The 15,299-nt window shown below is 38.0% G+C and overlaps 1 protein-coding gene across 1 annotated transcript in view; it reads right to left on the bottom strand.

Annotated features, from left to right (window-relative positions):
- Positions 1-15,299, bottom strand: part of LOC136834546 (uncharacterized) — an 87,138-nt gene that overhangs the window by 31,254 nt on the left and 40,585 nt on the right. The window contains exon 3 of the mRNA XM_067097132.1: positions 3,743-3,948. Coding sequence (XP_066953233.1) covers positions 3,743-3,948 — 206 coding nt within the window. The remainder of the gene's footprint in view (positions 1-3,742; positions 3,949-15,299) is intronic.

Below are 15,299 nucleotides of genomic sequence, written 5' to 3'. Positions count from 1 at the left end.
TAACTGTAACTTTAACTTTATAAATAATACCTAAATGTCTTGGAGCAATAGCTGATAGATTTTCTAAATACCTTGTAAAAAAAACTATTGGAGTTATAGATAAAACCAATATTTGTAAAATACACAATAATGAGGAAAAGATTGCTCATAAACATCGATTAGTGAAGTGGCTGTATCCATGACATCGGCCTATTAACAAAATCTTCGCTTTAATAAAGTTTGGCCTTTCACCCAGTCCATATGCTGTTCTGGCTTATTTGCATGACTAAAAACAACAAAGGTCCTTAAATACCTTTGAAAACTACGCTGCTGAACAGCGGACATGAGAGTTATAGATTCTATAACCGCCGCCACCAGCTGCAGCTCTGCTGTCAGCCAACTGAAAAATTGTGAACGGAGATGACTGTGTATAACTTTTTAAGTTACAACTCTCTGAACGAGAACTTTTGGTCGACTAAACCTAAGACGACACTCAAATCAGCTTGGGAACATTTGGACCTATAACCATTATCAAAGTTATCTTGGGTATAACTTGTTAAATCTAAAAGGGCATCTCGTGTCAATTATAGTTTTCTATATGTGCCAAGAACCAGGGTATAAACTCAAGGTATTGGTACATTAGTTTAAAAAGGAATTTCTAACAACCGTAAGAAGTATTGGAAGGACGAAGACTGACCTATAAATAATATAGTTTGACACTATACTCTCCTTCTCTCCTTCGGAATAGGAACAGCATTAATAATTTTCTACTTATCCTGAAATATCCTTTGTTGAGACAAAAGACAGTGGGCTGTGCAGTTGAGGAGATTGTTCCCCAGATATCTTTTCAGAAATTTCTGGGTAAACCTAACTAAATCTAAACTGTGCATCGTAGGTTATTTACGGATTGTTAACGTTTACACAATGAAAGGGAAGTCCTTGAAGTTGGTTCACAATTTTTGTCATCAATTGAGTAAAGGTTGTAATACATAATGGATATGAGACGTAAATTCAAACTTGAACTGCCTGAAATATCAACTTTTAAATTTGAATACCAGCACTAAAACAAAGAACAAATATTATTCAGACTTAAGTAAGATACGGCTAATTTGACTTTGTGGAAAGGTTCTTTCTTTTCAACGAATGAAACTTCAGACCTCAAGAGCAGTGCAATACGAAAGTCCTAAGAGTAACTTTACACGTGAGTAGATATACTAAAATTTCAGGGTATATTTCCATTATATTTCTAAGTATAACGGTGACGGTAACTGCAATTGCCGCCTGATATATCGTTTCAGATCTTGGAGGCAGTTCTCTGAAATGTTGCAGAACCTCTCAAAGCATGACTGGGCATCATTTCTCGGTAGTTCTTGAATATCAAGAATCCAGGACTGTTACTATTTAAGTTTCTGGTTTCATTAAACATAACGTTATTTTACGGTAAACAGTTGCAAAACAGAAAGTAAAAGCACACAAAAAGCACACTTACAAACACAAAATGTTCATAACTCATATGGACAATTGATTAGAACTGAGTCGAACCAGTATTGGTAGAAGCCTTGTACAGTAAATGTACATACCCAGCGAGTACAAGCCACTTTAAAAGATGTTTTAATCATTTTTAATTCCACCAGGAATGGACCGAAGAGGAAAGGAAAAAAGTACGCCGAAACCGTCTGTCTGTGTTGAACGGGTCCTAAACAAAGGATTGGGTGACCCTAGGGATTCGGCACCTATAAGAGAGAGAGAGAGAGAGAGAGAGAGAGAGAGAGAGAGAGAGAGATTGTACAAATTAAAAAAAATCCCCCAGGTAAGGATGGCAGAGAGGGTCTGTTCCATTAAAAGCCGAGAGAGGAAAAAACGGCCGGAGGAACAAAATGCTCTCCTCATTCTCCGCCGCTGAAATGCGCGCTGCTGCATTCAGACATTTTGTAATCGCGGGAGGATATTCGGAAAGTAGTCGGAGTTTATCCGGGAGTAAAGATTCCTCTCTCGGATGTTTATGTCTACTGGTCATGTATCCCCAAAGTCCATTATGGATTTTCATATTATGTCTTTCCCCGTCCCTCGTGCACAGATGCAGCGGAGGATGCAGAGGCTCGATTCTGGATACGGATTTATATGAGATTTTAAGGCAGTTTTTGTCGTTATTTATGTGTACAATAAATCAGGCATGTTAGGATAAATTATCGGACCAATATAGCAATAAGAATTGCTTTCAAGCATTAGGAAACGAATTGATCGTTAAACAAAATCGATGCTTACTCAGTTGCAGTGTTTTCATGCCTCCACAACACCCCCTACCTACCTCTCTCTCTCTCTCTCTCTCTCTCTCTCTCTCTCTCTCTCTCTCTCTCTCTCTCTCTCTCTCTCTTTTAATACTAGATATTTAATATTTGCAATTTCCTTATCTAATCCCATTATGGGAACATTTCTCAAAGGATATCTAACGTTTTCCTAACGTTTTACAAAGGTACCTTTTCAGTCATTGTTCCACTAAGTTCCGAATGCTTTTCTATAGCTCCATGTAGGGGGTTCCTTCCTATAATGTGGTTATATATTTCCGTTGCTGATTTCTGAAAGTCTAATCCTTTTTCTCTCTTTTAAGAGCTCCAAGGGGGGTGTATATATTTCCTTGATTTCAGCCTCTCTCTTTCTTCCTCCTTCAAGTTGAGACCTCGTTCTTTTTGCATTCTCGTATTTTGTCTTCATGCGTATAAAACATAAAATTATATACACAGTAAATTCATAATTTCATCGGGATCCATATCGGAGTACCTTTGGTGAAAAGGGGTGGATGTTCCTGTTAAATCTAGCAAAAGTTCGGCTGCTATGACCTTTGATTTGTGACCCCAGGTACATAAAAACAATAGATCAGTGTTAGATTAAATAACTACTTCGAATTAAATCACAAACATATACACAGAATAAAGTTAATGAATCTTCAAAATTTTGCAACGATGACTCTAGTCATTTCTTGGTGTAGTTGCCACCATTGGATGTCAAGCAGTAACATGCTCCTTGCACCGTAGAGCAGCGAAGTCAAAAGCAACAATGAGTAGGGTCAGTATTAGGAAGAGATGGCCCTAATAAATGCCAAACTTCATTGACACATAAACCCCATGACCAACTGAATGGGCACATGTTTGGAACTGGGAACTATTTCAGACATCAGTGCTTGAGAAGCCTTTTTACAACAGACCATAGAAGCGTAGCATGAGAAGCCTTGTTCCACATTAAGGACCTGAAAGCCAAGAGAGTGAAGCAAGAGGGCCTGAAAAGAAAGAAATCAAGGCTTTCGTGTTCCTCAGATGAATTACTTGCTACAGCTGTAGGAGTGCATCTCCAGAGCCTCGATAACCATTATGATTCGCCAGTAGAGTTTTATGGCTTTTTCATTGCTGCTCGTAGTCCGTTGGCTCATGTTAAGAAAGGCTATGAGCTTGTCTGCAACCTATCTTAGGAAAGATCAATACTTGCTTGCTATGAGACTGGTAGTGATACCGCTGCTTCGATCGCATTTGCTCATTTTATGACAGTTCATATGGAAAGAGAGAGAGAGAGAGAGAGAGAGAGAGAGAGAGAGAGAGAGAGAGAGAGAGAGAGAGAGAGAGAGAGAGAGAGAACACTGGAAAATATAAATATTGCTAAATTCATAAGGTGTTACTCTACTAATTACAGTTCTTTAACCAGTTCAGAGAACCGACAAATATCACTGTCGTGACGAAATTGATAACAATTTAATCATTGCAAAAGTACTCACATCAACAGTGATGCCAGGTGAGTAATACACAGTCTTTGGCTCCTGACTGTTGGGGCTGAACTGGTAAAACTGGTCAGAGCCTCGCCACCAGTTGAGAGAGTAGAGCGTCTTTCCCTCCAAGTCAAAGTGGCAAGCTAAAGTGACCAGTTCCCCAGCTTGGACTCGAGGTGGCACCGTCATCTCCATGATTCGTATTGCGGACGTCCCTGCGTTTGTGGAGTTAAGATCATTAATTGAGTATTGTGCATGGAATTGACAAGGAAGAAAGTATCGTGAATTAAACAGACAGGAACTAAGAACTTGATTCTGTACTAAACATTTCAAATTTATTTATTTCAGCTGATACCAAAAGTAGCTACTGGTGGTGGCACAAGTAAAATTATTAAATATTAGGCTAGTCTTAGTCGCGTGGGTAATAGGGATTTTAAGCTTATTTTTTTTAACTGATACCAGCAGTAGCTACTACAGTGGTGACACAAATAAAATACTAAATAATAGGCTAATCTTTGTTGCGTAGGTAATAGACATTTTAAGCTTATTTTTTAACTGATACCAGCAGTGGCTACTACAGTGGTGACACAAGTAAAATATTAAATATTAGGCTAATCTTAGTTCCGTGGGTAGTAGGCATTTTAAGCTTATTTTTTTAAGTGATTCCAGCAGTAGCTACTACTAAATATTAGGCTAATCTTAGTCGTGTGGGTAAGAATTTAGATTAATTTGAAGATGAACTTCCTTAAAAAAAAAAAAGGTTGTCACTGATTTTTCTTTAGATTGACTGAAACAACGATTGAAGCTGGCTGCACAAAGGGTTCTCCTTAATCCACGTAAGATAATCTTCGTAAAGCAAGAGACAGGCAAACATACAAAATGGCAGCATCAGATTTAGTGAGAAAGGAAAATGGAAATTTATGGCTCAGTATCTTAAATGGAGGTTTTAAATTCTTCTTAAGGCACGAGAGAGAGAGAGAGAGAGAGAGAGAGAGAGAGAGAGAGAGAGAGAGAGAGAGAGAGAGAGAGAAGATGAAGGAAGTTGTCGACGTGCATTTCAAGATGAATTTAGCATACTGAATGTACAGTTGTTCCTTCTTTACATAACTTTGGTAAACTACCACTAAGGTTATTAGACTTATATTGCAGCAGACGGACTTAAAGGGCAAAGTTTTCTTGTATACAATTCAGCTTTTTGTTGCCACTTCAAAGTATGCTTCACATTTCAAGCTGAAATTGTTTTCTGATGAGTGGCGTGATTGTAACAGATCACGCTGGCTATAATGGCTGAATTCTATCTTACTTAGCCCCTCTCCGTCTGTCTGACTGTCACTTTGAGTTAAGGTTTCAGAATACCTCCAAGTTTCACGTACTAATTTCTACGTAAATTGTAATGATTTCAGTCATTAAATCTATCCTGAACTCCTTACAATGGTGCATACTACACCCTTTCTCTCGTACAGATAGAAAACCACTCACATTTTTTGTTCCTCTTTTGCCATTCACCTCTCCCCTCTTATAAATAGAGACCTTCCCATCATTTACTCTAATGAACACGAGAACGCTTTCCCTTCAGACTACATCTTTCCCTTGACGTCCTATATCTTAGGAATCATTTGTTCATTAACATTTTCTGCTATATTTACGTCACTCTACGACAGCTTCTCTCTGAACTGTCCTCATTCTTTCACCATTCGTGTTTTTCATTTTATTAATAACGCCCCTTATTTTGACTCTTGCACGCCTGTAAATTGTCTTTCCCTCTACCACGCAATTGCTTTCAAAGTGTCCCTCTCCTTCTTCAATAATGCATTCACCTCGCTAACTCATTATGTACTTCAGTGGTTCTCAACCTTTTTGGCCCATGTACCCTTTCACCATATGTCAAAATGTCATTCTACCCCTCCCCCTTTCCAAAACTATCTGCCTTTAAATGTGCCATTCCAAATAATATGCAACAAAATACTAACACAAACACACAAGCTAGCGGAGAGAAAGCCCAGCGTGACCTCTCAGTAGTGCGGACCGATGCACACTGCGTTTTGTGTGGTCTTAGAGCCAGTTTGATCCTGTCAATTTGTGGTCACAATTCCTCCACTGAAACTCTGAAATCCCCCTCCCCGTTGAGAACCACTGATGTACTTCTCCATTTATGCTTACTAACAATCTACAAACCCTTCCAGCCACTCTGAAGACCACACTCGTCAACCTTTCAGACTCTCTGCGTTCCTCCCTTTTCTATACGCATAATCTTAGCCTATTTCCGGCCCGCCTTTTTTGCTTATGCTTTCATTTCCTCCTCACTCTATCCACCCGTCTTCATAACCTTTATGGCCGCTATCTGCGCCTGCGCGTTCCAAAAGTTCGATAACTAGAGATCATGACTGGCTGATGTTCTTGTATACATTTCCACTTTCAGTCGTACTTGCTCCTATTAACTCGGATATTTGTTACATTAGAATATCATAAGTTAATCAATCTAGTAGCCTCATACTATCTTACGGGGAGAAGAATTCCGAAAAAAAGTGCAAATTGATGTTTCATACTTGCTTTCAAATAGCAAATCATTATTTTTCTTGTATTCATGAAATTCGTAAAGATGAAATGATTGTGCAACAGAAAAATGGATGACGAAAACAAACATTCCTTTTCGATCTGGATTTCTCAATAACTCTCCCGAGAATGGAGCCCCAGCAACTCTGTCCCGGAGTTGAGACAAATGTTGCAGCAGGAGGCAGCAGGGACGCGAAACTTGAAAGTTGATGACCAAAATGAAATAGTTTTGCAAACGAGAGTTTCATGCAAAGCCGGACTGTCCTATTGCAGGCACAATTGACAGCAGATGCGCCCGGTCCATCGCCGTAAACTATGCACCTCCAATACTAGGAAACGGAATGGAAGTCAGCTGAGACAGAGACAAGAGGGTTTGCCGCCGCTACCAAACTCGGCAGGGCCCGTTCTTTACAAACGATTGGGTTAAGTCTTGTACCTGGGGTCTTCGGTTGCATCCGTTTCTAAGAGATAAACTTGATAAAAGATATCATTGCAATCTTTACTTGAAGAGGTGAAGGATTTGCGTTGAATAAGACGATGAAACCGCTTTTGTATTTCTGTAGAAACTGTTGAAAGTGTCGACGCCTATCGAAATTCATCGCCGTAGACTGAGTCCTTCAAATATACTCAGAGTATATTTGAAGGACCTTGGCCGTAGAGATACAGCTTTTGATCGGATCGGTGACCCTTCACCTCCCTGCAAGATTGTCTCCTTGACTTTGCTTTCGTTATCAGTATAAAGCATAAACCACTTTCGCCAAAATTATGTAAGATTTTGCTTTATCATTTCAGAGCTGTAAAAATTTTTAAGAGGGGTGCTTAAGTAGTCTAATTCATTATATACTCAATAATTAGATCACTTTCCCTGTAGTTGAATTACTGATATTGTTATCTCCATAACAGAATAGCAACCATTATGCATAATGTGTTGCGTAGCCCGAAATTATTATGAAACGTTTCATGATAAAAAAAAAATCAGATAAGAACATATAACACAGAGCACTTAATTTCATGGTTTCATGGTTGGAACTTCCAAATTAATTTGTTTCTGGACAAGCAACTATATTTTGATGATACCAAAGTATTGCATAGTTTAATAAATTGATAATTAGAGAATGGAAAGTCATACACAAAAAACATACTTCTGGTAGTGAAAGCAATCATCAGGGGTATTTACAAGAGACAACTAAGCATATATATATATATATATATATATATATATATATATATATATATATATATATATATATATATATATATATATATATATATATATATGAAATTTTTATCACACCGTGATTTATATACAATCATGAAGCTACAAATGTCGCTTAATATCAAATTCACGCTACCTCGGGAATATCCCCGATGGAGAAATATCACCGAAAAGGAATTTATAAGTGATAAATGGATTGGTACCGCCGGCTGAGTGGTAACGTCTGTGTCGAGGGTTCGTGACCTGGCGGTACCAATCCATTTATCACTTATAAATTCCCCTTCGGTGATAATTCTCCGTCGGGGATATTCCTGAGGTAGCGTGAATTTGATATTAAGCGATATTTTAGTTTCATGATTATATATATATATATATATATATATATATATATATATATATATATATATATGTGTGTGTGTGTGTGTGTGTATGTGTGTGTATGCATGTACGTGTGTATGTGTATGCAAATATATTCAGTTACATATATATGTATATATAGATGTATATATATACTGTATATATATACAGTATATATATATATATATATATATATATATATATATATATATATATATATATATACATATACACATATATATATTAATCTACCTTGACTTTCAGTGTGCACACCTGTATATATTTGTCCCCCAGGCAATAACATTATAAAAACGGCATCTTGATAGGGAAAGCTTCACCTGAACTGCGAGATAAGACAATTCACTCTCGAATGCGAAAACCAGCGAGAAACTAACCAGACTTGTTTATCTGTCTGCAACGTTACCTCGAATCCCTCCAACATAAAACAGTGATCTAAATTTCGATCCATTTTTAAATCAAACATGAAGTACTTCAAAGACACGGAGGAAGTAGATTTATTTAAAAATAGCTCCGGAAACGTCAGAGATTACTGGGGTGATCAGATTATATCCTTCTTTTGGTAAAATATTGAATACAAACACAGTAAACTAAATATAGCGTTGGGAGCGTCAGAGACAGCTGGGGGAATGAATTCACTTCAGGTTTACCTGTAGACGTAGGAGAAACCTTAGACAAACATCTCGGGAAAAATAATCTTACATATACCTTGCAATGCATCGGAAATCGAAGGACAACTAAATCTTATTTTAGCGTTTATTTCCTAAGAACACAGGCGAATGAATTTGAATTTAGGTTTATAACAGATGGGGCAAAGACTGCTGAACTAATCAATACATTTTAGTTTTACTTACATCAGAGACTTCATCACGAATAAATCTAAATATATAGCCAGCAGAGACCACATGACAAATCAATTCAACTTTATAAACGGCGAGACAAAAGTTAAGTATACATTAGTTTAACCAGACCACTGAGCTGATTAACAGCTCTCCTAGGGCTGGCCCGAAGGATTAGATTTATTTTACGTGGCTAAGAACCAATTGGTTACCTAGCAACGGGACCTACAGCTTACTGTGGAATCCGAACCACATTATAATGAGAAATGAATTTCCATGACCAGAAATAAATTCCTCTAATTCTTCATTAGCCGGTCGGAGAATCGAACGTGGGACCAGCAGAGTGCTAGCTGAGAACGATACCCACCCATCCAATGAGGAATGAACGGCGAGACAAACTCCGTTTTCTGAGAGCGTCTCTGCACCATGAAATTCACAAGAGAGAGTGAGAGGGAATTATGTAACATAAAGATTCATCTTATGGGAATTGGGATTAAAGCAGCTCCCTCCAAGGAAGCAGGATTACGGAAGGGTTCTACGGCAACATTTGCGGCGGAAATCCAGCTTCTCTCAAAACACTGGTCAACATTTAATTCTGGATGACGTTCAACATTTTTGTTTTTTTATAGCTTTAAGCATTTTTTAGCAGAAATAGTTAAGAAAGCTCTTATGATCATAATATACGAATAAAGAAAAATAGCATGTATATATATATATATATATATATATATATATATATATATATATATATATATATATATATATATAGTATATATATATATATAATGTATGACTTCTTTCAAGGGAATAGCAACTCAACTCGATACAAAATATAAACAGAGTATTTGGCTTCGAGGGAAGTGAAATGGTGGAGTGCGAGATCTTTCACCTTTTACCTTAAGGCACTTTCCAAGCGAAGTACATATATTGAAACAAGTTATTACGAAACAGACCCTGTTTCACAAACAACCACTAAAGCTCAACGGGGTATATAACCATTTTCATTCATAAAATGGCCATTACGATTTGGATTATTCCTTTTTTTTTTCATAGGTCAGGAGCAGTTGTCTGGGAGTAACTCGGGAACGCTGATAAAACAAGGGGAGGCAAATGCCATTACCCTAGATTGTTAACATTTTTTCATTTCCATTTTAATCATCCTTCAACATCTTGTGGAGATAACACAAGTAGTAATGACCTTTGTATGGATTAAAATCGCTACATACCGCATTAAGCTTGGTGGTTGCTTGTAAAACCGAATCTTCTTTGTAATTAAGTACTCTGTTTATATGAAATGGCTGAGAAAGATAATTTAAAGAACAAATAAACCACTGGATCATTTATTAGACGACTTGCCTTAGGTTGTCCTGTCATGGGAAAAAAATAAAATAAAATGAAACGACATGAGCACGGCAACAATATTCCAAACAGCTGCAGTGGGTCCAAAATATAGGTTAAATGAGTTTTTTTTTCTGTTGGGAGTTGAAATCAATGGTACAATCATCTAAGGTAGTTTTTATTGTCTCAAACGTTTCAGGACAGGCCCCTATTCTCGTCCATCCGATTCGTCAACGCTTACTGCAAATTCGATGTTCCTTTCTGGCTGGAGTTAATTCAAAATATGGATCATTGTTATGCTGAAAAAAATTCAAGAAAGGGAGTATTTCCACAAAACCAGGGGATAGAGAGGAACGTATCGGCCGATCACAGATCTGCAGTAGATTTAGGACTGACTCAAGCCAGAAGCCAGAATGAGACAATCGAATCTGAAGTAAGCGTCGATGAATTCAAAGTGCGAGGAAAAGGGGTTCTTCTATGTCAGGTGTTAATCTCAGGTGTCTTAGAATTGTCCCGCAGAAGTTTACTGAAGGGTTTTCTCCGTTATCAAGAGGACTTCGTGTAGGGAGAGGTGCCCAGGGTCAGATTTGTAATCGATAAATTCATTCCTTTCGAGAAGTTCTCTGGTAAGGTGTAGCATGATGGTCCCTGTGGTGCCTTATTATGGTGCCGTCTTGGAGGCTGTAGGTGAGACGTCTTGACAGGCGGGTCCTATTTGAAAATCATCCGAACAAAGGGGGAGGGGGCTGTGGTTTAGGTTTAATGATTAGATCTCATACCGTTTTGATTGGTAGCTACAGTCCTCATCACTGTTCTGATCCCAGCTGAGAAGACGCCGGAGATGATCTCTATAATAGTTCATTGGTCGTATTTATAAGCCGTGGAAATTATATTTGTACCATATTGTTTTTGAGGTAATTGTGGTCAGACGTGTGAATGTGCAATGTTAAAATGATAACGAGAGAGACATACGAGGGACCTGGTCAGGAGTGCTACCATCTGATCTTAACTTTGGTCAGTTTTCTAGCTCCAATTAGGTTATAGACGTTAGACAACCAGCGATGACAAACCAAAGGGAACTTTACGAAAAGCAAAATGCAGGAAACAATGCAGATTAGGGTGTCTGTTATGACAGACCACATCTGATACGCAAATTTTCTCATATTTCTTAGAAACTGATGCTTACAACGCTGTCAAGTATAGACCTCTTTATGAAAATCATATTAAACCGTCGCTAACATCCGTCAACCTCGGCCTGTAAATATTTCTGAATGATCTGTGAAATTCCATTTGCACGAAGCGCAGTTAGTTAATTATACACAAACCTATTAGCCTATTGCTTTCCCTACGAAGCACTGAGGCTTTCCATCAAGGACACCCCTTAATACCTGCAACGCCACAGCATTGATGAAGTCTACAAGGATAATCTGTGGCTTACTGAAATGTGACGCCGTGTCATATCATCTTCATTGGTCTAATGCAAGGATTACAATGAGCAATACTGCAGCATCCTGTCAGATTCTGGCTGTGGTTATGACAGTTTGGCATTGTCTTTATATTAATTTTTTTTAATTAAAAACATTTCTAATTGTTATAAAATATCTTTCGCCACCGATTTAGAAATCTACCTGCAAAGAGTTATTAAAAAAACATTGATATCTTTGACATTTCTGAGTATTCATCCTCATTTTAATTTCCATTGTCAGCAAATATCTCGCCAGTAATGCGCAGCTGTTTCTTGTGCAATGCATTTCTACCATTTTACTATTCTCCTTCCATTTCAATACCTTTTTATCTATTTATCAATTCATTGTGGAATCTCTTTCCGTAATTTCCTTGACCTCCTCTTACTTCTTCCAAATGAACACCATAATCTTTGGAAGCTGGAATTTCAAGTCAATTGCCCCTTGTGGGCTTGTTCCATATGAATAGAGTTCATCATCTGAATAATAATAATAATACTAAAAATAATAATGATTCGGAAATAGCATAACCATTGTTATGGATAACCATTGCTACTGAGCACTTTGCTCATGATTACTGTTCACACTGACAGTTGTCCTATAACAGGCAATCAGAGGTCTCACGAAACTTTCAATGAGTACTGTAGTGCCTCTTCTCCTACGACGAAAGTACGCAAATTACAGAACTCTAACCCCATTTCATAAACCCACTTCTGAACACCTTTCAAGAGGCAGCTAACATCCTTAGAAACGGAATGTGACTTTCTGGCCTGGTCTTTCTGGCGTGGACGTTTTGGCCTACATTTTTGGGCAAAGGACATTTTGGTATATTATTTTATTTGCCGCATGTCAGTAGCTTGCTGTTTCAAGGTGTTTCTATCTAACCGCCTTTCTATCTAATTTTGGGTTATTTAGCTTTTAAAGAAAACAACAGCTAGATGACTGTCATTACATACAAAAACAAAAGTTTAAAACAGCTTTTCTAGTGATACCAAATTGTAAGTTATGTAGCTGTTAAACTAAACGACCACTAGATGACTGCCATTACACATCAAACGAGTGCAGGAAGGAAGGGATGCACACTACGAGCAATTAATAGCAGGTCATTCCCCACAACACAAGCTGTAAAAATATTTAAACGCAGATGAAAAATTAAGGAGAAAAATGTCCAATTACGAAGCAAAAGAACCATTATAATACCTGCGAAGCATAGCTAATAACTGGGAATTAAATTAAAAATGGTGATTTACAGTTTGGTAATTATACTGATTTTATTTTGCGCTATTTTCACCCTGTTTTAATGTGTTTTAGAATAACACAGAATTTTTTAATGTATTTATTATCCTTCCATAAAGTTTGTGCGTCAGTGGCAAAAAACATTCACCAAAATGTCCTCTGCCAAAAAACATACGCCAAAATGTTCTCTTCCAAAAAATCTACCCCAAAAAGTCCTCTGCCAAAAAACATACGCCAAAATATAATCTGCCAAAAAACATACACCAAAATGTCCTCTGCCAAAAAACATTCACCAAAATGTCCTCTGCCAAAAAACATTCGCCAAAATGTCCTCTACCATAAAACATTCGCCAAAATGTCCTCTGCCAAAAAACATACACCAAAATGTCCTCTGCCAAAAAACATACGCCAAAATATCCTCTGCCAAAAAACATACGTCGAAATGTCCTGCCAAAAAACATTCGCCAAAATGTCCTCTGCCAAAAAACATTTGCTAAAATGTCCTCTGCCAAAAAATCTACCCCAAAATGTCCTCTGCCAAAAAACATACGCCAAAATGTCTTTTGTCAAAAAACATACATCGAAATGTCCTTTGCCAAAAAACATACATCGAAATGTCCTCTGCCAAACTATATACGCCAAAATGTAATCTGCCAAAAAATCTACCCCAAAAAGTCCTCTGCCAAAAGCTTACGCAGAAATGTCCTCTGGCAAAACACACACGCCAAAATGTCCTCTGCCAAAAAACACACGCCAAAATATCCTCTGCCAAAAAACATACGTCAAAATGTCCTGCCAAAAAACATTCGCCAAAATGTCCTCTGCCAAAAAACATACGCCAAAATTTCCTCTGCCAAGAAACATTCGCCAAAATGTCCTCTGCCAAAAAACATTTGCCAAAATGTCCTCTGCCATAAAATCTACGCCAGAAAGTCCTCTGCCAAAAAACATACGCCAAAATGTCCTCTGCCAAAAAATCGACGCCAAAAATTCCTCTGCCAAAAAACACGCCAAAATATCCTCTGTCAAAAAACCATACGCCAAAATGTCCTCTGCTAAAAAACATACGCCAAAATGTCCTCTGCTAAAAACCATACGCCAAAATGTCCTCTGCCAAAAAACCATGCGCCAAAATGTTTCTCTGCTAAAAAAACATACGCCAAAATGTCCTAGACCACCTTAGAAATGCAAAAATTATAGCCTACTTAATAGTGAAATATTTTTAGAAAATTCTATTAAAATTTATCTTCTATTTAATGTTTTTATTTAGCTTTACTTTGAACAGGATAAATATAGCCAGTTGCCTGTTTGGAGTTGGGGAGTGGGGGGGGCGTGTGGTGGGGGGAAGGTCAATTCAGAACCATGAAAATGAGAGAGAAAATAATCAGGTGGATAATAACAGGGTAACAATATTTACTGATAGTTTCGTTTAAGATTTTACTCTCTCTCTCTCTCTCTCTCTCTCTCTCTCTCTCTCTCTCTCTCTCTCTCTCTCTCTCTCTCTCTCTCTCTCTCTCTCTCCACATCCTTGCTTATGGTGAACATTTTCAAAATATTTTTAAGATATTTCTTAATTATTCTACAAATACGGTCGATAAATAGAAAAACACGAGATAATAAGTGAAGTGCGTATTAGTATAGGGTGTACGTGCGATGTGTCTGCACGTAGGCACATCAAGAACACAGTGATGTGCATATTTGCATTCATGTACGGCATCTCCTCGTACATACTGGTTTGCAAGGCATACCAAGATGCCAGTGTATATGGTCGTACAGAGAATTCAGTGATGTTTATGTTTTAAACATGCATTCACAGCATACCTGCACGTAAAAGTACGCAAAACCTGCATGCACTTACTGTGCCCGTGAGTGCATATAAACCCGGTGTACGTATTTGCAAAACGTAAGTGTTGGTATATGTAGTTTTGGTACGTCTGCAAGTATGTCATTTCATATATGCTCGGCACGCCTGCACGTAATCGAACGAAGTCGTACGCGAACGTGTGATGGAATTTGGATGTCAGTGACGAGCGTGTTTGTATAATATGCACGCACGCCATGCCTGCACGTGAACGCCCCTTTTCCTGACGTGTATGAACCACCCTCGAAACTGGCTAGTGGTTACCCACAATGAAAGTGTCAATAACATTTCTTTACTCTCACAACACAACACAGCACCACAACCCGGCACGAAGACGAAGCTTTGGAAAGAAGAAGAAGAAGAAAGAAGAAGAAGAAGAAGAAGAAGAAGAAGAAGAAGAAGAGGTTCGGACCGTCGACAGAGAGAGAGAGAGAGGAGAAAGAAAATGTTTTTCCTCACAGCATCAGCTCTTCTGTTTTTGCCCCTTTTCGGGTTTTGAAATATTCTTTCTTCGGAGGAAGAAAGGTCTGGGACTCGGAAGAAAGTGGTCGCAGTTTGTCTCCCACATGTGTTGCGTTTCCTTCTGCTGTTTGCGATGAAATCTATTTTCAAGTGCTATTACTTTAAGGATCCTAAGGTAATTTCTTATTAATTAGGGTGAGTGCTATTTGGCTAATTTTCGTGG

The sequence above is a fragment of the Macrobrachium rosenbergii genome, chromosome 54, assembly GCF_040412425.1.
Source record: "Macrobrachium rosenbergii isolate ZJJX-2024 chromosome 54, ASM4041242v1, whole genome shotgun sequence".
Taxonomy (NCBI): domain Eukaryota; kingdom Metazoa; phylum Arthropoda; class Malacostraca; order Decapoda; family Palaemonidae; genus Macrobrachium; species Macrobrachium rosenbergii.
This window is presented reverse-complemented; position numbering and strand designations above follow the sequence as displayed.